General features: G+C 44.2%; 1 protein-coding gene across 4 annotated transcripts in view; it reads right to left on the minus strand.

The window, feature by feature from the left end:
• The window catches only part of LOC126092191 (testis-expressed protein 10 homolog), a 180,712-nt gene extending 153,937 nt beyond the window's left edge, over positions 1-26,775 (minus strand). For 2 of the 4 annotated variants that reach the window (XM_049907675.1, XM_049907672.1), the window contains exons 1-2: positions 26,543-26,775; positions 8,660-8,886 (exon numbers count right to left, since the gene is read on the minus strand). In XM_049907675.1, the coding sequence (XP_049763632.1) occupies positions 8,660-8,854 (195 nt within the window). In that variant the 5' untranslated portion in view covers positions 8,855-8,886; positions 26,543-26,775. Of the gene's footprint in view, positions 1-8,659; positions 8,887-9,066; positions 9,125-26,542 lie in introns of those variants that run through there. The other 2 variants (XM_049907673.1, XM_049907674.1) reach the window with 2 other exon arrangements.
• Positions 26,776-27,446: the final 671 nt, after the last annotated feature.

Genomic DNA, 27,446 nt, shown 5'->3' on the forward strand with positions numbered 1-27,446 from the left:
TCAAAGGAGGCGTCGAAAAAAAGATCATGGGCTGGATTAGCAGGCATGGAAGACAGATGGCTAGCATAACGACTCAGGAGGACTGCTCGCCGATTGGACAGCGGAGGTTCAGCAGTCTCAGCATAAAGGCTTTCCACAGGGCTAGTGTAAAAAGCTCCAGACACTAAACGTAATCCACGGTGGTGGATAGAGTCGAGACGCCGAAGAATAGACGGCCGAGCAGAGGAGTAGACTATGCTTCCGTAATCCAATTTTGAGCGCACTAAGGCACGATAGAGGCGGAGAAGGACCACTCGGTCCGCTCCCCAGGAGGTACCATTCAGGACACGGAGGGTGTTAAGCGATCGCAGACAGCGAGCCGAAAGATAGGAAACGTGGGAGGACCAGCACAGTTTTCTGTCAAACATAAGACCCAAGAATTTAGCGACGTCTGAAAACGGAAGGTTGACAGGACCTAGATGTAAGGAGGGCGGAAGAAACTCCTTACGTCGCCAAAAATTGACACAAACGGTCTTACTGGGTGAGAAACGGAAGCCGGTTTCGATGCTCCACGAGTGGAGGCGATCGAGACATCCTTGAAGACGTCGTTCAAGAAGGCTGGTCCGTTGAGAGCTGTAGTAGATCGCAAAATCGTCCACAAAGAGGGAGCCCGAGACATCAGGAAGGAGACAATCCATAATTGGATTTATGGCGATGGCAAACAGTACAACACTCAGCACGGATCCCTGGGGTACCCCGTTTTCTTGGGAGAAAGTACGGGAGAGAGTAGTGTTCACCCGCACCCTAAAAGTGCGCTCTGCCATAAATTCGCGAATAAAAAGGGGCAGCCGGCCTCGAAAGCCCCAAGAGAACAGTGTGCGGAGGATACCTGTCCTCCAACAGGTATCGTATGCTCTCTCCAGATCAAAAAATATTGCTACCGTTTGGCGTTTCCGGAGAAAATTGTTCATGATATAAGTGGAGAGAGCAACAAGATGGTCAACTGCAGAACGATGCTTCCGAAATCCGCATTGGGCTGGTGTTAAAAGACTGCGGGATTCCAGCCACCAAGCTAAACGGTAATTCACCATACGCTCCAAAACCTTACAGACACTACTCGTGAGAGAAATGGGGCGATAGCTAGAGGGGAGATGTTTGTCCTTTCCAGGTTTCGGAACGGGAACGACAATAGCTTCCCGCCACCGTTTGGGAAAGGTACTGTCGGTCCAAATTCGATTATAAAGGCGAAGGAGGTAACGCAGACTAGGGGTTGATAAATGCAGCAACATTTGGACATGGATACCATCCGGTCCTGGGGCGGAGGAACGGGAAGATGAGAGGGCATGTTGGAGTTCCCGCATGGAGAAAACAGTATTGTAGCTTTCGTGATTTTGAGAGGAGAAAGCAAGATGTCGCACTTCCGCTGCACGTTTCTTCAGGAGAAACGCTGGCGGGTAATTTGAAGAGCTCGAAATCTCAGCAAAGTGCTGACCCAACGAGTTAGAAATTGCGACAGGGTCCACTAAGGTATCATGCGCGACAGTGAGCCCAGAGACCAGGGAGAAACTAGGAGCGCCTGAGAACCGTCGAAGCCGACTCCAAACTTCCGAGGAGGGAGTGAAGGTGTTAAATGAGCTAATAAAGAATTTCCAGCTTGCCTTCTTGCTATCGCGGATGATGCGACGGCATCGCGCACGGAGCTGCTTATAGCGGATACAGTGGGCCAAAGTAGGATGGTGACGGAAAATGCGAAGAGCACGTCGCCGCTCACGTATTGCGTCACGGCATGCCTCGTTCCACCAAGGAACTGGGGGGCGCCGGGGCAATTCGGAGGTGCGTGGTATTGAACGTTCCGCAGCTGTAAGGATAACGTCGGTAATGTGTGTGACCTCATCGTCGACGCTGGGAAAGCGACGGTCATCGAATGTCGCGAGAGACGAAAAAAGTGTCCAATCGGCTTGGGCAAACTTCCAGCGTCGCGGGCGCATATATGGCAGTTGAGGCTGCAGTGTGAGGACACATGGAAAGTTGTCACTCAAGTGTGTATCATCAAGGGCGAACCATTCGAAGCGCCGAGCTAGCGGAACAGTACCGACCGCAAGGTCCAAATGAGATAAAGTTGTCGTGGAGGCAGACAAAAATGTGGGGACCCCAGTGTTGAGGCAAACTAGATCCGCTTGGTGGAAGACGTCTAGCAATATGGAGCCACGTGGACAAGGATGTGGAGATCCCCAAAGCGGGTGGTGGGCATTGAAGTCCCCAACCAGCAAATAGGGGGGTGGAAGCTGACCAAGAAGATGAAGGAGATCAGCTCGTGCCATTGGGGTGGACGATGGAATGTATACAGTACAAAGAGAGAACGTGTATCCGGAAAGGGAAAGACGGACGGCGACAGCTTGGAAGGAAGTGTTTAAGGGAATTGGGTGATAATAGAGAGTATCACGGAGAAGAATCATGAGTCCTCCATGGGCTGGAGAGCCTTCAACAGAGGGGAGATCATATCGGACGGACTGAAAAGAGGGAGAACAAAGCGGTCATGGGGACGCAGCTTTGTTTCCTGAAGACAGAAGATGACCGGCGAGTAGGATCGTAAGAGGATCGACAATTCATCCCTATTGGCTCGAATGCCGCGGATATTCCAGTGGATAATGGACATGGGGTGAACAGAAAATGGAGGAATGTGACCAAAGTTGCTGTCAAGTCAAAGACTGCTCGGAGCTAGCGACCGACAGCATGGAATGGCAGTCAGCTGAAGGCAGAAGATCCTGATCCATAGGTTGGTCAGGAGCAGCTCCTGCCACCAGCGATCGGCCGGTTGACTGGCCACCAGCAGTGCACCTCGGCGACACAGAAGACGGCCGAGGGCGATTTCCGCCAGGTGGTGCTGTAGATGGGACACGCCGTGGCGGAGAAGGAGAGGAACTGGGTTTCTTCGTAGCCTTCTTGGAAGAATGATGTTTAGATGAAGGAGGAACCGATGGTTGGGAAGTTGCGGTACGTAAAAACTCTTCACGAGTATGCTCTTTTTTCGAAGACTTGGCGTCCGACTTTTGGGCTCGAGATTTAGCAGAACCCGACGAAGGGTGAGCCATAGAGTGGGCAGGCGAAAGTGCTGAGGTTGAACGAGCGATCTTTGCGCTGGCCGATCTGACGACCGTGGCACTATAGGTGAGGTCGCAAGTCTGCGTGGCCGCCTCCTTTGTTGGCCGAGGAGAAGCAAGGACAGTGCTGTATTTTCCTGTCTGAGGCACGGTGGGCTTGCGACTGGCGAATAATTTTCGAGCAGCAAAGGTCGACACCTTTTCCTTCACTCTTATTTCCTGGATGAGCTTTTCGTCCTTAAAAACGGGGCAATCTTGAGAGGAAGCAGGGTGGTCACCCATACAGTTGATGCAGCGAGGGGATGGAGGTGGACAAGCACCCTCATGGGCATCCTTGCCACACGTAACACATTTGGCCGGTTGGAACAGGACTGGCTGGTGTGATTGAACCGCTGACATCGATAGCAACGCATAGGGTTTGGGACGTAAGGGCGAACGGAAATTATCTCATAGCCTGCTTTGATTTTCGATGGGAGTTGAACTTTATCAAATGTCAAGAAGACAGTGCGGGTTGGAATGATGTTCGTGTCAACCCGTTTCATAACTCTATGAACTGCCGTGACGCCCTGGTCAGGCAGATAGTGCTGAATTTCTTCGTCAGACAATCCATCGAGGGAGCGTGTATAAACGACTCCACGCGAGGAATTTAAGGTATGGTGCGGTTCCACCCGTACAGGGAAGGTGTGGAGCAGAGAAGTACGCAGCAATTTTTGTGCCTGGAGGGCACTGTGTGTTTCTAACAACAGGGTGCCATTCCGTAATCTGGAACAAGACTTTACAGGACCTGCAATTGCGTCGACACCTTTCTGAATAATGAAAGGGTTGACTGTGGAGAAGTCGTGACCTTCATCAGACCGAGAAACAACAAGGAACTGTGGCAACGATGGAAGAATCGTCTGTGGCTGAGACTCAGTATACTTACGTTTGTGAGCAGACATAGTGGAAGGTGAGGAAACCATTGCGGAAGAATCCCCCATGATTACCGGCGTCTCCGATGGCGCGCTCCTCCCTTGTGGGGGCCCTCTCTGAGGGCACTCCCGCCTTAGGTGATTGTTCACACCTCAGGTCACACCTCCCGACAAACGGACGGAGGGACCAATCGGCACTTTCGGAAGGTATCAGCTCGGGTAATCACCCCTCCCTGGGCCTGGCCATTACCAGGGGGTACGTACGTGTCCTACCTGTCTACCCGGGGCGGGGAATTACGCGTTACCCCGTCACCGGCTACGCACAAAAGGCGTGGGTCGGCCTTCAGACACGCACAGGGAGGAAGAAAGATCAAGGGAAAGGAAAGAAGAGAGGTCTCAAACGCCGCAGCGGAGAAAAGGGGAAGAGAAGAGGTAAGGAAAAAGGAAGGACAAGGGAAGGAAGAAGACATAAAAGCAAGGAAGGCGAATAATGCAGTACATTTACGAGTGTCCGTCTCCGGACGTAGGCACAAACCATACTCCCAGATGGGGAGAAAGGGAAGGAAAGAGCCAGAGGTGAGGGGAGGAGGGGCGAAGATAGGGATGGGGAAGGATGCGGAAAGGGAAGGTATTCAGCCCAGAAAGGAAGGAAGGCCACATTAGCTCGGGGTCCCGTGCTCACTATGCACGTATCCACAAAAGAGTTGTGGACCCCCTGGGGGGTCCTCATCAGATTGAAGGAGGTGGTCCATATGGGAGATAATGCCCCACGTGATATTTGAGGATTGGTGAGGAGTGAAGCTCACTAGGATGTCTCCTAAGTGCTCACAAGAACAAATGGAAGGCAACTGACTGGCAGAAGAGATTTTAATCAGTTGGGAACCAGATCGCATGTTTCTAACTGAGTCAAGTTCACAAAACTTATCTTCAATATGTTCTAAAAAAAAAAAAAAAAAAAAAGAGTGTTTCAGTAGCAGCAAAAGCCTCCCCATCTGTCACGGAACAAGTCGGGTAATGGGGGAAGGGTTTTGCCCCGAGCCGGCAGGTGTGGCCTTCCTCCCAGGGAGTGGCCAGAAAGGGGAAGGCCGAGGAAGGCGCTGTGAGGGTTGAGAGAGAACCCTTCCTGTCTGAAGAGATGGCCACAAAAGAGCAGCAAACATGGAGCTCAGCTTCACACACAGTTTGTGTGCCCCGGCACCACCCACTCGGTTCACCGTGGGCCCTGTGTTGTCAGGGGGCTCAGCCAGACTGGTATATAACTGTCCCTGTACAGATTGGTTACACTTGCTGGTGACCTAGTGAGGGGGCAGGGCTATGGCGGGGAAGGGGAGAAGAAGGGGTGAGAGAGAAAGAGGAATCCACATTGGAGAAGCCAGGGTTCTTCCCTACATTGATCACATCACGGAAACTATTCAGAAAGTGAGGGTCAAATCCCAAGGGGGACCAAACAAAGCCAGTAAACAAGGGAAAGTGGAAACACAAGACACAAGAGTAAAAGGGAATAGTGGAACTGAGGGAATAGTCAGGCTGTCACGAAGGAAAATATTGTAGGTGAAAGGGAGGAGGGAGGGCAGAGGGCAGGAGGGAGAGGAGCTAGGACGAGAAGGAATGGACGCGGAGAAAGGAATGCAGCCTGGGAGGGAAGAAAGGCTGCGATAGTTCAGGGCACTGTACCCAAAAAAAGAGCTGTGGGGCACCTGGAGGCTGAGCAAATGGGGACTTTGGTCAAAGGAGACCACTGTATCACAGTAAAAGCACCTGTGAATGAGATAGGGGTAAGCACTGGATTGGTACATTCAACTTTGACCGATGATTTGTGCACAAGGAAAATGTTTAAGAAATTTGCACCAAAATTGGCAGCATTGGAGCCAAAGCAACACTATCTGGAAATCACACAAGACAAGCCGAATACCACGATTACAGGCAATGAGACACGGGTTTACTGATGTGAGTAAGAAACCAAACGCAGTCATCACAGAGGAAACAGCAGACATCGCCAAGGTCAAAAATTGTATGGCAGGTTCATATTGCTGTGAAGCTCATATTGACCATTTTCTTCGATTCTCGTGGGGTGTTACACTGACAGTACGTGCCAAGAGGGCAAACTGTCACAAAGGAATACTAAAGGGTGTCTCACAGACAACACAACTTTTGAAATGCCCACTTTTTGTGCTCTATTAAGTTTGCAGCACAGAATGCAGTGCAAATGTGCCAGAAAGTTGAGCAAAGTTTCATCGGAAGTACAGGAGTGCGCCTGCAGTTGTGAAGGGCATCTGAGTAATATAATATCTCGTATACAATCACAGGTAGCATACAATGCAATAATACATAAATTAATTTGATTAAAAAATTTGTATGTTATTACACACTCAATATGGGAAGGCCTATACCAGGTACTCTTTCATCACCTTCGATACTTTCCTTGCCAAACACACATTCTTGCAGTTAATGAGGCTCCTTAATCTCTTGACACACTTTTGTGTGACTTTTGGCTATCTCTCATGCCAAAAATGACCCTGAAAGGAACACAATTTGAATTGAGAGAATACATTGTACAGAATGCAACAGCCTGGCTGATCACCGTTCCAAAAGATGTGTTCCAGAAATGTTTCCAACAATGGTAAGGGGGCTAAGACAAGTGTGTGCATTACCAAGTACAATATTTTGAAGAGATTAGGGTTTTGCACCTCCAAATCAATAAATGTATTTCCGACAGCCAAACGTTTAATACTTTTTGAACACTCCTCGCAAATGTACACAATCTATACACAATGCATTTAAATGGGACCAAATAAAAACCAACTGATCTTATCTTTGGGTCACAGCAATTCAACATCAATTAAATGCAATCTTGGCTGTACTGTTTGAATAATGTGCTGTTTTTACCACTGCTGTCCAGTTTCAACCCTAAGAGTTGTTTTGAAGTGTACACACACATGCGACCATACATATGCTATATGTAGACTGAAAAAGGCATCAAAAACAAAAACAAAATGCCAAGGCATGTTCCAAATGCATCTGTGGTCCCTCTAAATATAAATCAATCTGTGAAACTTAACATCTGTTAACTATGCTCATACCCATTGGCAGAATGAAATAAACAGTACAAATAGGTTTTCGTGTCCCACACACAGGACAATGCAAGGACTTGTCATTGTTGAGCTAAGCCTACGTGGATATAGGAGATGCATCTGTGTTGTAATTTCATTCTGACAATAGATGAATATGTAACTATCTAGTATTATGTTTCATAGTGTGATTTATATTAAATTGGTTCAATTATGCATTTGGAACATGCCCCAGTAATTTATTCATGACTTCATTTACAATCTGTGTATTGCACATGCACAATGGGGCATTTTAATCCATAATGGGGAATAACTCACGATAGAGATGCGATACAGCAAAATCTTTCAGTTAAAAGTTGTAGGTGGCAAAGAGGGTCACACATTGCTACTAATAACTGTGACCTTGAACATGATTTTCAAGGTGATTTGGAGGTTAAAGTGATTTTTTTTTAAAGGGAGAACCCTAATATTTAGAATTTGAAAAGAGCAGCAAATTTTATGTATAAAATGATCCATTATCATAGGTTACAGCAAGAATCAATGAAAGTTGAATAAGCAAACATGGTTTTAGTTCTAGGAGGGATTAACTTTGAACAGAGAACGGATACAGCAAAATATAATGTTCGATACAAATTAGATGGGGCATCCTGAGGAATGAGAGGTCAGGGGGCACACTCAAGGACTTGTAAATCAATTATCTCTGCTTTATTCGTGTTTGTTCTGTCCTGCAAATGTCAAAATAACTTTTATATGTTGCCATGTATTTATTTTTTCCAGTAAACATGTTAATTAAAACGAAGTTCAAATCTCTCTTCAATCTTTCCAAATCTGACACCACCAATGGGAGTTTCCATGAAACAAAAGTCAACCTTTGAATGACCTTCAGTTATTAACTTTATGATCATGATTACCAGTAAATGATACATGACCCCTTATGCCTCTTCCAATTTGTATCCAACATTGTATTTTGCTGTATTCCTCCTGTATTCCAAGTTAATCCCTACTAGAACTAAAGAGATACTTGCTCATTTGACCTTCATTGGAGCTTGCCATGACCTTGTATTATGTAACATTTTACGTTTAAAATTTGCCGCTCTTTTCACACTTTGGATCAAATATTAGTGTTCCCATTTTTTAAAAAAAATCACTTTAGCCTCCAAATCATGTTGGAAACTACATTCAAGGTCATGGCCATTAGCAGCAATGCGTGATCCTCTTTGCCACCTACAACTTTATCTAAGGCATTTTGCTGTATGTCATCTCTATCCAGAGTTATTTCCCATTATGAATTAAAATGGTCCACCCCTTATATGATCACAAGCACATGTAACAAACTTCAAAATGACTGTATGGATTGAGACTGACTTGTGGTGTAAATAAAGCATCTTATTCCAATAACATACTGTCTCAACAAATCATTATGGTTTTAAATGTCATGATTTTCCTAAGTTTGCATTCAGCTGAAACTATTTAGGGAAAATGTAAGGAAGTTAAACAACAAATCAATTTTAGGATTTTTTTTAAAAAATCCGTTCCTCAATTCTTTAAGTCCATCATTTTATACAACACTCAATGAAAAGACTTGCATATCCTTTTTAATTACCTTCACATTTAGTTTTCTGCTTGAGAGGGGCTCCTCTGAAGATGGTGCTTTCAGTTGTTCACGAATAACTATCTTTTTAACTTTGAAAGTAGTATCTGTTACATTCTGTCCTTTTGGGAGAAGCTGCTTTTTCTTCAGTTTAACTTTGGACTTTTCTTCCCTCTCGAATTTTTTGCTTCTATTTTTCTTCCCCATGATGCTCCAATGTACCAAGCTGACCCTATGGCCTGGAATAAAAACAAATTAGTCATCCTCTTATAAAACACAAATTACTGAGCCTTCCTACAGAAACAAAATTTGTTTATGTCAGCAGTATTAAAACCTTATAGTTTACTAAAAAATGTATCAGTAAATATTTCAATACTATTAGCTAAAATCAAATTAAAACTAAACCAAATAACTGCTACCTAGAACACAACTGTAGAAACAGGTAAAGATTGAGAGTCTCACAGAAGTCAGCTTTCAGAGTCAGAGGTTCCTTGAGCTGAAACAACAGACAAAGTGCTGGAGAAAATGAGACCAGCAATTGAATAGAAATGCTTAGAAAAAACTATACAACAAATTCTCTCTTTGGTCTTATGATAGGTAACATACACAACAAATTCTCACTTTGGTCATATGACAGATTACCCTGTACATTAAGCAGTTAGAGATGATGTTTAAAATAACATGGGGAGATGAGGAATGTATAAAAATGTGAAGACATTCTCAGAATCCACACTCGTCAAGTTGTCTGAAGACATTATACCTACAGTTTAACTAAATCGACTCCTCAAAGAAAAAGGAAAACCTCTGTTAGTGGACGTCTGCACAGGAAAGCCCACTGTATAACTATTTCCAGTATGGTCAGGTAACTGAATGTGGAGTGATATTTCCCGAATCCCCACTGAAAACAACTAAGCAGTTGTCTGGATTCTGAGCTCCTGACAAGGGGACAGATGATCAAACGCTACAACGTCTTTCTGATGCAGTTACTGTGGGCAAGTCTAAATATAACAACTAATGCAGCATTTGAGGTCCTTCCTTGGTTTGAAGAGACTGGTTGACATAGTTTACTTCCTCAATGCTCCTGTTAGATAACTAAAACAGTGAGGATATTTCTTTTACTTCCTGTGAGGTCCCACATCATGCATCGACATATCCTCCAGAGCCCAGGTGACATATCATGTACTGCAGACAGTGACATGGCCCCATGGAAAAGGGGCAAACGTATTACAAATTGTTGAGGCTTTCGCGGCCAATTATTGACCTATTACCGGTTGGCTGTCTCAGAATCTTCTGCACATGTTCGATTAACAATTTTTCTGCCATTTCACAATCATCAGGGGCTGGCAGTGTCAAAGATACACCCTCCACTGCTGGTGGTTCACCACCAAATCATTCAGCACTTAGTTTTTCTGTTGTGTTTGTAGTTTAATCCTTAAATTCTTTGCATGTTTGTGCACTTGCATATAGTTGAATTCATAAATTCATTGTGTAGTATTTTTGTATTCGAGAGGTACAGTATCACATTATAGTAACAGTAACATGCATATTCAAGTATGTTTGTAGTCATTCCCCCCCCTCCCCCCCAAAAGATAGTAAGCACTGACTACAGCTCCGTTAAGTTGGTTGGTTGGTTTAAAAGGGGGGGAAAGGGACCAAACTGTGAGGTCATTGGTCCCTTGTTCCCAGTAGGACAGTTACCCTTGGAAGGGAAAAAAGAAAACAAAGAAGACATACGGCACAATAATAGGAGAAAGGAAAAACCAGAAGAATGACAGAAGCACAACAAACACTACAATGGACAAAACAGAACAAGAAAACCACAGAGAGATGTAAGAAACAGGGAAAAGAGGTTAAAAACAAGAAAGCAGATTACCATGGCTGGCTGACCATGAGAATAAAAAAGGAAAAGCCAGCCACTCTGCAACACATTAAAACCTCCAGCCTAAAAGCCCTAGGGTGGAGGACACAGAGGGACAAAGGACATGCACTAAAACTCAGATCAAATGATAAAACCCACCCTCACGAGTAAAACGTAAAACTAAAGCTGCCGTTGAGGCACTGTCACCCAGCACCGAAGGCAGGGTGCTGGGAAAGTTAAAAGCCTGCCAAGAGCAGCCAAAAGTGGGCAGTCCAGCAAGAAGCGGATGACTGTCATTTGGGAGCCACAGTGACTCTGATGTGGGTCCTCGCGAAGGAGGAGGTAACCACGTGTGAAACACGTACGGCCAATGCGAAGCCGACAAAGGACAACCGATACCCTGCGAGAAACCCGCAGGGAAGACTTCTACACATTCAAAGTCTCCTTAATGACACAGTCTGTTGTGAATATTGTAATGCCACTCCATCTCTCACAGCTCCGTTAGGTGGCAGCGTCCACTGGTGAAGCTATAGGAGTCTAGGAAGTCACATATTTAGCTTTTCCTGTTTGTTTCAGAGTTTAAATCTTAAGTTAGTGGAATGGATAGGGTGTGTGCATTCTGCGTGCAGACGCAGGAGGAACCGGTTGCAGTTCACGAGCAGCTGAAGACGTTTATCGGCAGTCATCTGATTGCAGGCTGCTGTCTTGGGGTGAGGCAATGGCAGAGCATCTGGCACCTCACACTGGACACCTCAGATATCACCTGTTTCACACACATGCTCTGCTGCCAAGGCACCTTGTAGCATAACTGTTGCAGGAAATCTGCATTCACCGTAAGACGAGTTGCGGGTTGTAATCTGTTTGCATAGCTCTAGGCAGAAAATTTATGTGGAGGTTGGGCATCTGCCCTCACCTGTTCACCCTGTGAGTGGGCAGGTGGCTGCTCCTGGCACACGGAGGGGGGGGGGGGGGGTTTACTAGTTATCAGGAGCTCCAACAGACACGTTATGGCGCCCCTTAAGGAAACGGCATCCAGGGCCGGAAAGAAAGGCAACGTGTACTCATGTCTGTAGGGGGGCCTCAACTGGGAAGTGGATGACCCCCTGACTGTGGCTATTGAGTGAGCAGGGCGCAGTCACCACATGCAAGTTGTGCCTCACATCAGCACCAGTGACATCCGTCACTTTGGATCAGAAGCCGTCCCCAGTTCGTATCAGATGCTGGCGGAATCAGTGAATACTGCTGGCCTCGTGTATGGGGTATCAGAAGAACTCACAATTTGCAGTATCATTCCTGGAACTGATTGGGGTCCTTCGGTTTGGAGCCAAGTGGATGGTCTCAACCAAAGGCTCCGTTATTTCTGTGACAGTCTTCGCAGCAGATTTCTAGGCCTGCTTTAGAGGATGAAGAATTGCAGCTGACAATCAGTGGTGCACTACACAACAGAAGCAGCCATTCGGGTAGCAGCACCTGGGAGTTTTTAGGCTATGCAGCATTTTCAGGTACTCTGACGAACACTCGCCAGATGACAGGCAGGATGCAAAATCGGACAGTGTTCAGAGTAAAGACAGTTCGACCGTAGAAAGTTTAGTCAGTAAATTGTCGAAGTATTGTAACAAAGTTCCTGAATTTACTGTCCCCCAGGGAAGCTCTCACGCCCAAATTTTTCTCAGAACTGAGTGTTAGCTGAAAACAGAAGTAGAAAGCTCCAAAATATTTAACAAGCTAAGAAATCTACATTGAAAAGAGAGATTAGATGCCACAGGAGGTGAAGTGTTCAAAACTGTCGACAAAAATATTGTGTCTATCGAGGTCAAAACTGAGTCTGACTGTGAAGTTATTTGGACTCAAGTAGCAGGCCTAGGCGAACTCAAGTTAATTATTGGATGTTTTCACTGGCCACCCGATTTCACCATAACCTTGTAAAATCATTCACGGAAAGCCTACGCTCAGTAGGCCACTAGTACTACATGATTGGGATCATGCAGTACTAGCTGGAGGTATCATTAATCACTGAGTGCAGACTGTGAGGTCAATGGATTCACTGCAGATGGTACTATCAGAAAGTCTTGAAGTATTTTTTGAACACGTTTTCTGAAAACTGCCTGGAACAACTAATTGAACAACCCACATGCAATGGAAATATTTTAGACCTCGCAGCTACAAACTGGTCTGACCTTATCAACAGCGTCAGTGTAGAGACAGGAATTAGTGATCACAATGTCATCATAGTGATGACAGCCACTACAGTAAAGCTAGGAGAGTATTTATGCCAGAAAAAGGAGATAAGTGATTGTTAGCATCCCACTTAGACAATAGATGGACAGAATATAGCTAGCTCCAGTATGACGGACTTAGAGGGATTATGGGCAAAGTTTAAACTGATTGTATATCACACTACTAGCTTTGGTTTTGTTTTGCTTTAGGGTGCAAAAGACAACGGGGGTCATATGCGCTCAAGAGAATGGGCAAGCTGGGCAGTGCAGAAGGATAGGTCCAAATGGGAATAGGTGGGCGAGGAGTCGGAAAGGAAATTGGGTGCTCCAGTGTTAAGGCAGAAGAGGTTAAGTTGGTTAAGGTCAGCCAAGAGGGCACCTCTCTGACAGGTCCTGGAGAATGCCAAAGGGGATGATGCACATTAAAGTCAGCGAGTAGCAAAAATGGGGGAGGTATGTGCCAATAAGCTGAAGGAAGTCTGCCCTGGTGACATCGAATGATGGAGGAACATAAATGGTACAGGTGGCGAAAAGTCAGGTGGGGAAGGAAAGGCAAATTGCAACAGCTTGAAGATGGGTAGCAGGGAGACGTGTTGACTACGAATGTCATCCCGTACGAGCAGCATGATGTCCCAATTAGATGGAACGCTGACCTTGGGGGGAAGGTTAAAATGAATCGGCAGGAAATTTTAAAGTTCACAGTGGTCGTGAGGGTTCAATTTTGTTTCCTGAAGGCAGAGTACAAGAGGACGCTGCGATGCTAAACGCAGCCGTAAATCCTCTTTATGGGACCAAAGGCCATGAATGTTTCATTGGAGGGCAGTCAAAACGAAGAGATGTAGAGGTGTCACCTTGGCAGCTGCCGAGTGACAGCCGTGAAGAGCCATTACTACGAGGCACAGAAGCAGGAGGATCTTGCTCCGTGGGGCCCACAGAAGCATCGGCTTGCTTATTGGGCCGGTCTGTGGAGTCCAACGCTGAAAAAAAATGGTGGTGTGCACTGGAGACACGGAGGCCATCCAGGCTAAGTTATCACGTGGCGACACCATTGAAGAGGATCTTCGAGTTGGCGAAGGAGAAGATTGTTTGCCTTTGTGGACTTCTTTGAGCCTTTGCAGTTAGAGGAAGTCTCGGGTGCTGTTTGGCTGGAGGGACGGAGGATGTCTTCAAAGGAGTACTCCTCCTGTCCTTTCTGGCCCACCAGTTGTGTAGCTGGTGGCTTCGCCCCTCGAGGCTAGAGTTTGATGGCTCGTCGCACAGGTGGACGGGGGGGGATGGTGACGCTACCCTGACACTGGGCGATTGTACAACCTCAGAGCTAAATTGGAAGTCACTTGTCTGCGTAACCATGTCCTTCACCGAGCGAGGGGTAAAAGGAACTGAACTATAGGTGCCAGATGGGAGAATGCAGGGTTTGGGACTAGCTAGTAACTTGCAAGCTACTGGGTAAGGCACTTTTTCCTTTACCCGGATCTCTTGAACAGCCCGCTCATCAAGATACAGGGGACAATCCTGAGAGGAGGCGGCACGGCTGCCATTGCAGTCGATACAGCATGGAGAAGGAAGTGGACAATCGTCCTCGTGCGCATCCCTAACCCAGGTGACACATTTGGCTGGGTGTCAACAAGACGTTACAGTGTGGTTGAAATGATGACATCGGTAGCAGCACATCGGGTTTGGAATACGAGGCTCAACTGTGATAATTTCATAGCCGGCTTTGATCTTGAACGGAAGCACCACTCTATGAAAGGTGAGAAAAAGAGTGTGGGTGGGCACTAAGGAGGAATCTACCTTTTTCATTACGCGAAGGACAGCAATGACACCCTGACCATAGAGGTAAGATTGGATTCCGGCCTCGGTTTTACCGTCTAGCAGCCTGGTGTAAATTACACCGTGGGACGAATTCAAAGTTCTACGGGCCTCGATATGAACAGGGTAGCAGGGGAGAAGTGAGGCAGCGTGCAGTTGTTGTGCTTGAGAATCAGAAGCAGTCTCCAAAAGCAAAGTGCCATTCCGTAAACGAGAGCAGGATTTCACAGGGCCGGCAATTTGCATCAACACCTTTCTGAATAATAAATGGAGTTACTGTGGCGAAGGACTGACAGCCTTCAGTACGTGAGACCGTGAGGAACCGTGGTGTAGATGGAAGGGTCTTCGAATCATTAGCTTCACAATGTTTACGTTTCGTAGACATTGATTGGGAAGATGATTAACTAATTGCGAGAAAATCCCCCATGATTGCCAGCATCTCCAATGACACGCTCCTTTCAACTGGGGGCCCCCTGCACAAGGGGGTGCAACAGCCTTAGGTGATTGTTCACACCTCAGGTCACACCCCCGAACACCTGACAGAGGGACCAATCAGCAATTTGGGAAGGTTGCAGCTCAGGCAGTTACCCCTCCCTGGGCCAGGCCTGTAGCAGGGGGTACGTGCAAACCCTACCTGTCAACCCAGGGGTGGGAATTACGCATTACCCAGTCACCTGTTTCGCATCAGACGCGTGAGCCAGCCTTCAGGCGTGCAGAGGGAGGAAGAAGAAAAAGAGGAACCTCAAATGCTGAAGCGGAGGAACGAGAGGAGAAGTGAAACAAAGAAAGGAAAAGGGAGTGAGAAACAAAGGTGAGACTGTTCTTACATCAACAACAGACAATGCACAACATTCTCAACAACATCCCAGACATGTTCCGCAAGTGAGGGGAAAAAGAACAGCAAGAGGATAGACATGCTGCACAGAAGGTGAAAAATGCTGCAAAGGCTGGGGCCCTGTGGTAGCCAAGCACGAACCCGCCAAATAGTGGCGAGCCCAGGAGGGGGGAGGGTGGGGGGCAATCACATAACACACTATGGAGATGAATGTGTCAAATAAGTGGATTAAGGATTGAAATGACCCTTTGCACTCTTGGTTCAAAATGAACACACATATGTTGACAGGAAAAAGTTAACAGAAATTTGTGCAGCTGTTAGGAGATCAATGCGTGAAGCATAAAACAACTTCCAGTATCATACCTTAGCAAAAAATCTTGCTGAGAACTGGAGAAAATTCAAGCCATATGTAAAATCACTAAGTGGGGCAAAGGTTTCCATCCAGTCTCTTGTTGATCAGTCTGGGGTGGAAACAGAAGACAGCAAAAAGAAAGCCAAAGTTTTAAATTTCACATTTTAGAAGTCACTCACATGGAAGGATTGTACAAACTGTTTGGCTGTCATACAGATTCCTTCACGGAAGACATAGAAATATGCACCCGTGATGCTGAAAAGCAACTGAAAGTTGAAAATGAATAAGTAGCCTGATCCAGATGGAATCCGAATTCAGTTTTACAGAGAGTACTCAGTGGCATTGGCCCCTTACTTAGCTCGCATTTATCGTGAATGTCTCACCCGGGGCAAAGACCCAAGTGACTGGAAAAAAATGCAGTTGACTCATGTATATAGGGAAGGTAAAAGAACAGACTTGCACAATTGTGGACCAAAATCCTTAACACTGGTTTGCTGCAGAATTCCTGAACACATTATGAGTCTGAATATGATAAATTTATTTGAGACAGAAAAGTTTATGTTCACAAATCAACACGGTTTTAGAAAGCATCGCTTGTGTCAAAGTTGCCCTTCTCTCACATTATATCCTACAAACCGTGGATGGAGAGCAACAGGCAGATTTCACGTTAGATTTCTGCAAAGCATTTGACACAGTGCCCACAGCAAACTGTTGACGAAGTTCCGAGCATACTGAGTAGGTTCCCAGATATGTGAATGGCTCAAAGACTTTTTAAGTAATAGAACCCACTATGTTGTTCTTGAAAGCAAGTATTCATCAGAAACACGAGTATCATCTGGAGTGTCCCAGGGAAGTGTGATAGGACCACTCTTATTCTCTATGTACACAAATGGGGCGGACAGGATGAATGGCAACTGATGACTGTTTGCTGATGATGCTGTGGTGTACAGGTGGTGTCGTCCTCGAGTGACTGTAGGGGGATACAAGATGACTGAGACAGGATTTTTAGTTTGTGTGGTGAATGGCAGCTTACTCTAAATGTAGAAAAATTAAAGTTAATTCGGATGAGTGGATAAAACAATCCCGTAGTGATCAAACACAGCATCAGTCACGTGCTGCTCGAAACACGTCGATTGGATAACGAGGCACAATGCCACGAGGTGATACTCGTGACACTATTGTGGAAATTTAGAGAACCACCATTTGAGGCCAACTGCAGATCAATTCTACTGCCGCCAACGTACGTCTCGTGTAAGGACCTCGAAGATAAGAGAAAGAAATTAGGTATCATACGGACACTTATAGGCAGTTTTTCTCCCTCACCCTATTTGTGAGTGGAACAGGAAGGGAAACAACAAGTAACGGTATGTGGTACTCTGTGCCATGCACCGTATAGTGGCTTGCAGAGTGTGTATGTAGATGTAGAACAGCACAGTTAAGTTGGATTTTGGCAGTTGGTGGTGGTGGTGGTAACTTTGGCAAAATATTCTGCAATTGTCTGGACAATGTTTTGCAAGTTAACTTGCAGATACATTACATTAGCAACTGGACACACAGCACTTTGCCCAGTTGACGGTGATCAGCAACTGCTGCCACGCTCACCCTACAAATGTGACAACATTTTGCCCTCACTACACAAAAGGCTGACAAATTCTCTGCAGCTGCCCAGCTATTGCACCTACACAGAGTTGTCTGCACGCCCCTGCCCGAATGCGGCGCGGCATTTGTATCACCAGCCTGAGGATTGTGATATGGACATTTCAGCAGTGTTGTCAATTACGTAGGTAATAATGTGATCTGATATATCCTGGGTGCTATACCAGTGTTAAAATACAGAAAGCGGCTTTTACAGCATCCAGTTTGAGTTACTGAGCACCCTTCGTGGCAGCTTTCTTTCAAGCACTGTCCTGCTTGGGGAGTGAGTCCACATCTCTAGAGTAATGTGCACCAAGGATGGAGAGCATATGAGTAGACTGACAGCAGTGGACGACCCTGCTGCAGTACTGAAGTGGGCACCTCTGCCCACTACAGATGATGTTCGCAATGGCTCTACACCTGCGCAGGTATCTACTGAGCCCCATAGCACATTGTGTGCATTAAAATCCCCATGTGGTTGGGACAGTAGTATAATGAATTTAGTGAGAACCTGTCTTTTCAACAAGGGTGAGAATTTTGGCTGTCTAGAAGTAGTACAATTTCAACTGACACACAACGTGGTTCCAGCTATGGGCCCGTTAGGACGTGCCTGTGAGATTACATGTGTCTATTGCACACAAAAAGTGATATTCTTATGGGTGTTTTGTAGCCTTCTCTGTATGATCCAATTATTACATGGAAGTACAAGATTTCAGTAAAGAAAAATTCTGGAAATGGCTGTGTAAAACCTCACAAGAATAGAGCAATGTTTGAAAGGCGTTCTGCTGTTTGTAAGCAAACTATACTCATTTCCACTGTCCATAGGACAGTCTCATTATGAAAGCAACCGGTACCGATAATTTCGGACGAATGTACGTCGGCTGGGGACCGTAGCTGAAAAAGGGAAACATTTGAAGTCCAAGTGAAGGGAGAACATTCCTGTCCTGTTCTTAAGAGACATTACTCTGCTGTGCTAATTTAAATTATTTTGTATCGTATATACTCTATTTACACACATATAGTAGTTTCCCATTGAGAATTTTGCACAATGCAACATGATTATGTATTAAACTGCCAACCGTATCTATTTCCTTCCTTCTATTCCATTTGCCTACTGTTTACACTATAGCACTTCATACTGTCACAAAGCAAGTGACGGGTAACTATCTGACAGCCTTTTGTGTGCCTATTTGTGACTCAGCATCTCTGCTATATGGTGGGTAGCAACTATCCTTTTATAAGATTGTTACATTCCATCCTGGATTTTACGTTGTTTGATTTAGCAGAACTGCTTGACATAGAACATAGAAGAGGACAGATAGGAGGAACACACTGTTAACCTATGATGCACATTCACAGATACGGTGACAACTTATAAGGTGGTGGAGAGGAGAGATGCAAAGAGTTCTACACTCTGTTTACAGAAATAGTGACATATACTTTAGCTCCCTCCACACTAAGGTTGTCCTTTCTGTGGAGGTTGTAATCACATGGCACAGGGGAATCGGCAAGTTCAAAATCGTGTGTCTTGGAGACATAACAAATTGGTCTTCGCTACACAACCCATAGTTTCTCTACATTTGTTCAGAGGTTTTTTCCTTTCTCTAGCACACATTTATCTAAGGTAGAGTGTCTACAGCAGACTGGACTGAGGGTTGGGGGCAGATTTACTTAAGTAACATAAGAGTTTCCTCATGCAGCCATCAATGCCCATAGCACTGCACCAATGGTCATCATCTAACCAGTCAGACAAGGCTAAGATCACGACACCTGACAGTTTTGTACAAGATGTTTTTGGCTTCTTGTTCTTGGTTCTTTGCTTTGACTTTGGAAGTGCTGGCCAGGCTGTTTCAACTGGACAATTCTCATGAGTCCACTTTCCTGTTCACCAAGATGGTGCTACATTCTTCTCACCAAGAGGGTGCAATATTCTTCTGAACTATACGCTATACTGTCACCATTGTTTCTGTTCTGTGCCTGCCAGTTTGTTTATTCAGAGGTGCAAGTTGTCGTGCCTTCAGCAGCTGTTATTGACTGGGTGCCAGCCTTAGTCTTTTGACAAAGGTTGTTCCAGTGCTAAAGCAAATGACATGACAGGAAGTGGCTGCAAGTCTCGAATGCCTTCTCCGCTTCAGAGTATGACTTGAGTTACATAACTTTAAATGCCTCGATTTTCTTTTCTTCTATGTAGATTGGACATTCTGTGAGCAATCAGAACCCATGGGCTGAACAGTGACCCGATTATATGGTTTGTCAGCAGCTGACTCATCTTCCATATGTATCCTACCATTTGTACTACACAGGGATATGACTGAATCTCGACACTTTGAAACAGCACATGAGGGAGGTTAGCTATATGTGGGCTATTTCTGAGATAGGTCAGGACTGTAGTAATGTATTTGTTCAATTTCAGTACCTTGCATCTCAGAATAAAATCTCCTGCCTTTCAAGATCACGTGTCTTTGTCATGTTCTTTACTCTAGTGACATTATATCTTGCAATTATTTGCTCTAAGCATTCATGTAATTTCACATGCTGTGCAGCACACATTGTATGGCATATTCTGCAGTATGGCATTTAACAGCTTGGTTATTTGGGTGTACTTCACTGTATCAACCAGGAGTGTGTCGTAATGCAGCCTCTTTGAGGCAATTCTATCCATCACTTTATGTATGTAGAATGGCGACAGTTTCTCAAGCATACCTGCCATGCATCTGGGAATAATGGAACTGTTATGAACTACTGTATCTGTTTTCTTTAGTAGTGTCAGGTAGCCACATAAACTCTCTTAGAATTGGGTGGTCCTTGTGACACACAATAGTGATGGCCGAACCATGCACAGAGCTTGCTGGTTGCATTTGCCAGCCCCCAGCCCGGGAACCCCCGAGTACACAACAGTCGCACCCACGTCAACGAAGACTGAACTTCCTGAGATGCTTGCCACCTGGCACTACCTGAGGGGCACACGAGGCTAATCGAATGCCTCATACACAGTGAGCATTATCACTCAAGATTGAAGCAATGACACTTACCTAAGCCAGAAGTCTAGGGTAGGACGAAAAGGGACAGGTTTCGAGTTGGCGAATCCGACGAATGTAAAACAATGACCACAGTTATCGCTGCAGGAACAAAAAGTAACTGAATAGTTCACATAGCGTTTTTAGCTTTATATTCTGTGCCACAAGTTTTTAATTGTTATGGAAAATATCTTGCAAATTTCTGGGATTAGACCTGCACTTATTCTAAATACACTATGCATTTGCTGACTATATTCATTTCAGGATATTGCAAGCAATTTTGTCTGCTGCACTCTCAATGGATGTCAGCAACCATCTAATAACAAGCCCCCTCGCACTCGCATCACATCTCATACCGAGCACCGTCAAATTACTTAACTTGACATGTAAGTTGTGGTATTGTAGTGTTCGTAACTGAGTGGATCGACACACAACCACTGATGTGCCCAGGTACCAAAGGATGACTGTATGTTTGTTTAAGTCTAAAGAGCAGAGTACAATCCCAGTACCTAGAGACATGAATCACACTACTTTGTTGTGGCTGACAACCCGCAAATGAGGCATCGGTCAGGGGTGAGCCTAGGGTGCCGAAGGATGTACAAGACCCGAGGTTTCTCGGACACAGTGGTGAGATACACTTTGTTTGACTCGGTAAAGTGTACTCCGATTAATGAGCAGCTAGGCACAGTCAGTATAAGCCCAGTCTGAAATAAGCGCGAGCTCATGTGAACTCCAATTGGTAGGCTACTAAGCACAGTCGGTGTAAGCCCAGAGTGTGAACTGGTTACAGAGCTGTCAGGTAGTGGCCTAAATACTCAACCAGCAGAAGGATATCTGAGGAGGCACACAACTAGGGGGAAGTGAGGTAGTGGCCATGACAGCAATGCTGTTTGCAGGGATTTTATGCCTCTGGCACCACAGGGTACCGTAGCGGCTACTGGATGTTCAGTTTAAAACAAGCCAGTGCGAGTATGTTGATGCAGATTGTTTATGTTTGAGATCTAGGAAAGTGTTGTTAGTTGACTCTAGAGCCACCAACTGACAGTACATAATTATATGGTTAGTGGCTGTGTCACAGGTGGCAGCCTATAGCAAATATAATGACATTGCTACTGTTCTACACTCCTTAACCCAGTGACTACATTAGATTCTCGAACAGCTAATAATTTTGAAGCTTTTTTTTAAACAATTCCATTACTGTCTCAAATGTCTTCTGCCACACCTCATTTAGCCAACAGTTTCAAATGCTCTTAACATGTACTACCATTTTAATCATTGTACAGGTGTTATTTACAACCTGTTTGGGCAGTTGATTGTTCTGTGTCCAGCACGAGCTGACAAGAGTCCTTAAGATTCATATGGTAGGCCTTTTAATATTATATTCTGCTTCCTCATTTTGGTGGTTTTTCATTTACATAATAATCATTCCTATATTTCAAATTACCGAACTATCAATTTAATAAGTCACGGCTGCAAAATACTAACGCGAATTCTTTACAGACGAATGGAAAAACTAGTAGAAGCCGACCTAGGGGAAGATCAGTTTGGATTCCGTAGAAATATTGGAACACGTGAGGCAATACTGACCCTACGACTCATCTTAGAAGCTAGATTACGGAAAAGCAAACCTATGTTTCTAGCATTCGTAGACTTAGAGATAATGTTAACTGGAATACTCTCTTTCAAATTCTGAAGGTGGCAGGGGTAAAATATAGGGAGCGAAAGGCTATTTACAACTTGTACAGAAACCAGTAATAAGAGTTGAGGGGCACGAAAGGGAAGCAGTGGTTGGGAAGGGAGTGAGACAGGGTTGTAGCCTCTCCCCGATGTTGTTCAATCTGTATATTGAGCAAGCAGAAAAGGATACAAAAGAAAAATTCGGAAAGAAATAAAAACTTTGAGGTTCACCGATGACATTGTAATTCTGTCAGAGACAGCAAAGGACTTGGAAGAGCAGTTGAACGGAGTGTCTTGAAAGGAGGATATAAGAAGAACATCAACAAAAGCAAAACGAGGATAATGGAATGTAGTCGAATTAAGTCTGGTGATGCTGAGGGAATTAGATTAGGAAATGAGACAAAGTAGTAAAGGAGTTTTGCTATTTGGGGAGCAAAATAACTGATGATAGTCAAAGTAGATAGGGTATAAAATGCAGACTGGCAATGGCAAGGAAAGCATTTGTGAAGATGAGAAATTTGTTAACATCGAGTATAGATATAAGTGTCAGGAAGTTGTTTCTGAAAGTATTTGTATGGAGTGTAGCCATGTATGGAAGTGAAACGTGGACGATAAATAGTTTAGACAAGAAGAGAATAGAAGCTTTCAAAATGTGGTGCTACAGAAGAATGCTGAAGATTAGATGGGTAGATCATATAACTAATGAGGAGGTGTTGAAGAGGATTGGGGAGAAGAGAAGTCTGTGGCACAACCTGACTAGAAGAAGGGATCGGTTGGTAGGACATGTTCTGAGGCATCAAGGGATCACCAATTTAGTATTGGAGGACAGTGTGGAGGGTAAAAAACATAGAGGGAGGCCAATAGATGAATACACTAAGCAGATTCAGAAGGATGTAGGCTGCAGTAGGTACTGGGAGATGAAGAAGCTTGCACAGGATAGAGTAGCATGGAGAGCTGCATCAGACCAGTCTCAGGACTGAAGACCACAACAACATATTTCAAAGATTATTTTCTCCAATATTCGCAATTTACCCTTACATATTTCACAATGGTGTTTTTTTTTTTCTTTCACACACTACAAAAGCAACGCTAATTGATTTTAAATTTCCTGTTGGAGGGGTCCACAGGAATTTCATTATGATTGATTATGATGCCAATTATTCAATTAAGGGATTACTTTACACTGAACAGACAAAATGATTTGATAAAAACCTGTGACCAATACACGTTTTATTGCTGGGATACACAAAGCTTAATGTGGATGAAATATCTGAGGTATAATTATATATCCCTAAAGAGGAGTAGGAGGAGATTAGTGTTTAACGTCCCATCGACAACGAGGTCATTAGAGACGGAGCGCAAGCTCGGGTGAGGGAAGGATGGGGAAGGAAATCGGCCGTGCCCTTTCAAAGGAACCATCCCGGCATTTGCCTGAAGCGATTTAGGGAAATCAAGGAAAACCTAAATCAGGATGGCCGGAGACGGGATTGAACCGTCGTCCTCCCGAATGCGAGTCCAGTGTGCTAACCACTGCGCCACCTCGCTCGGTTTTATCCCTAAAGAGAATAACTATTAAAAAATCCCAAAGCACTGTCTTTCTTGCCACAGAAGAGCCAACTGAACCCGTCTGAATGCAGTCCAATCTGGCAGCCGAGGGTGTCACGTGGATGCGGTACGGAGGCACAGTGATCAGTACACCCCGGTGCTGGCCACTACTATTTGATCGAGTCGCTGCTCAATTGACGTCACAAGACTTAGTGGACCCTAATACAGTCCCCCGCAAAAGGAAAAATCCCTTTCAGGACCCGGATCGAACCCGAGTCCCCTGCACGACAGTCAGCCACACTAACCTCTCAGCTGTTGGAGGCAGACAGTTAAACAGTAGTGAATAAATAATAGAGTTATAAGTGAATAAAATGACCAAATGCTTAAAATCTCTCACATTTCATACTTATCATAGTGCTTACAACATAGGAAACTGTTTCCATGTGGCAGCATTGACATATACACATACTCTGAGATCTGAATCCAATGCTTTCAAAAATGATAAGCAAATAAATTAAAAATAAAATCTAAACAGTGCACACAGAGTACAGACAGCATGTCGGACAGAGTTATAATTAAAGTTTTCCTATAACATAGAGCTATTTGTAAAGGATCGATGTAAAAATCGTTTTACAGAATGTAATCATGATGACAGACAGCTTAAGCCTACCTAAATACGCTTGCGTATCCAAAGCCGTGTATACATCAAAATGAAATTCATTTACGAAAACTATAAAATTATGAGGTAGAACAATACTATCTTCACGATGTGAATTATCAGTACTGGCAATACACACACACAAAAAGACAAAACACCATTCTATATTTCAGAACCGATCATTCATTCCCGGGGGAGAAGAGAGGGGTATACTGGGGAAGGAATTACAGGAATGGCAGATCAGGATGAGAGGGACCCACCAGTAGTGAAGACATATACACACTGAAACTCCCGGGGCCACAGGGGCGAGAAAAAAACTTCATGCAAGTGGCAACAATACTTTCTGCCCAGTACAAGAGCTCATCTAAGATACACCCAAAGTCTTCATACTTTTCTGACACAGGATTAGGATAGTGTCGAAAAGGACTGCATGTGATTTTTCACAGAATTTAGCACTAATAAATTTTTTAAACGGTACTAGAATTACTTGTGACTTGTTAGTTTTAATTTGAGACCTAGTTTTTGGTCCCTCTGACAACTGAAAACTGATCGTCATTCGTCGGAATGACAGCAGTATCGATATATCGGATCTAGCATCTCAGTGAAGCCGGAGTTTGTCGGCACATAAATTATATTTACAGGATGACAGAACTGGGGAGATATCGATGTACGTGGAGAACGACAGTGGGCCTACGGCCGAGTCCTGTGGCTGTACCGAGATAACGTGCTTTGAGGATAACTCGTCATTCCCGCAGACGACAAACTGAGTGGCCGGCATGTCTGACTGAAAAGTAGTGGGCCTAGGTTAGATTCCCAGCCAGGCCATAGATTTTCTCCACTTGGGGTCTGGGTGTTGTCCCCATCATCATTTCCTCCACATCAACACACACGTCACCCAATGTGGCATCGAGTGGAAAGACTTGCACCTCAGCAGCCAAACTTCCACAAATGGGGACTCCCGGCCATCAGTGACAAATGGTCATTTCATTAGTTCTCTGTTTCTTAAGCAGCCACTTCGCTGCACATCTGAAAATTTTAGTTGCCACATTTTTCTAAGCAGTATGTCAAAGTCTGTATCAAACGCTTTCCTGAAGTCTAGAAGTATCAACATTGTGGCCTCACGGTTGTCTGTGGCAAATGCCAGGTTATCAGTTATCGTAATGAAATGTTCGTGCTGCAACGTTTACAAAAGGTGGACCGACATTTGCCACATAAGTCGAATCTGCGTAAGTATTCAGTCAGAAGACAGTGGCCTACATATTTCAGAAGATTGCGTACAGCAAGTAAGGTGAACTGGGCAAATATCCTATAGTATGCACCAATCGAATGACAGTGAAGATCCTGTAGAATACGTAAACTGAACAGTACCACTGTACCATAATAATGTCACGAGGAATTTCAATTTATTCCTTAACTCTTCATTCCAGATAGGTGTCCACATCATTACTGATCTTACTTGCTCCCTGAATACCTAGAATCTATCCAATGGCTTAAAGTCATGGAAGCTTCGGGTATTTTTAAGTGTTTGTAATTCTGTAAAACATTTCACAAGTTTTGAACATAGTTGCTATACACCTCTCCAAAATAACATACAAATTACTTTGTGCTTTTAACAGTACAATGCTGAAGCCAGTATAGTGAAGCAGACGTATGTGTGTTTTTGTAATGTGTGGATACATTTCTTTCATTAAATGGTCTTGAATTGTAAATCATAAAGATATCATGTTTCATGTTGTTATATCTGACCAAAACATACTCAAGTAATAAGTTTAACCACAGTAGCACGAACAGTGCAAAAGTTTGTTCTTCGACTTGGATAGTAGGTAAAACAGTAATTTTTACTAATAATCCACTGATACTACAAGTAGCTGTATAACAGATACAACAGCGCCACTTGAGCGTAAGTCAATTTGTAAGAAAATGGTTCACATGAATTATGGTGCAGACAAGAAAAATAAAGCAGTTGCTGATTGATGATAACTTTCAGCACAATAATGTTTCACTTCTTGGTTGATCACATTCACCATTCATCCACCTATGGGTCATCCCATTCATTCGGCTAAATTGTAAAAGTAAACTCACGTTTTCAAACTGAATTTTTCCTATCGCCAGATAATTGGAAGTAACGTTAAATGACATAAAAATACACTCTATGAACAAACTTTCTTTCCTATGTAGACTAACACCCAGTCATCAACACATCGAAAAACACTTAAACCCTTAACATTAGTGCAACTTTCTGCCTCCAGTCTTTGCTGAATATAGCTCACACGAAATTAAAATACGTACTTACATTCACAATAACGGATATACACACCAAATAAAAGCAGCCGTATGTAACAATTTCCTATAATTCAATATGAAAAACTAATTTTTCTGCGTAACCATCACACAGCCAGCTTCTACAACCGATATTCACAGTGTGTGCTCATACTGAAACGCAACACATTGAGTGGAAAACTGCACACAACAATCTATCACAAGTTTGTTTACACTTCAAGTTCACGACAAAACACGTGTGCGGGAACCAGGCATGTCACGTGCAGTGTCGCCAACACTGACAGACTTATTTCCGTTAACAAAATTTCAAGATCTGCTAGAAACAGTACAACAAAACCGTCACAATCTTGCAAATAAGCGCAAACTACCTATTTAAATTCCTGTGATCTGTTGGGAGAACGTAAGATGATGTCTATCACAGACAAGTGACTTACAGGCGTTGGGGTGAGAGTTGGGCAACCATTGTACAGTATATTGTTAAAAGAAAAGAAAAAATTCCTTGATGTCTATATTTATGTGCTGCTCCATGACTGTGCTGTCAATATCTTTATTCTTGGCTTGTGTGTAACTTCTGTGTTTTTATTACAGTAAATGTGTTTTTTTTCGTATCCAGGGTGTAATTACAAAGCTAATAAAATGTTTTCTTGCCTTTAAATAATATTTTTCATCAGGTTATGGGCCCAGCACACGTGTTAAGGCAAACAACAGTTTAATTAAAACAATATTTGAAATGAGCGTATGTCTGTAAAGCAACATGACTGCCCAGATAGCACAGTAAGCCGGTTTCAAACTTGTTTCCAGCTGTAAAGTTCAAGTATATAAGCTTGATCAAAGCTGGAATATTCAAGCCTGTTAGCTGGATTCTAGCTTGAAATAAACATCAAAGTTGGCAGAGTTCAAGCTATATTTCAAGCTTG

This window comes from Schistocerca cancellata, chromosome 7 (assembly GCF_023864275.1).
Source record: "Schistocerca cancellata isolate TAMUIC-IGC-003103 chromosome 7, iqSchCanc2.1, whole genome shotgun sequence".
NCBI classification, from domain to species: Eukaryota; Metazoa; Arthropoda; class Insecta; order Orthoptera; family Acrididae; genus Schistocerca; species Schistocerca cancellata.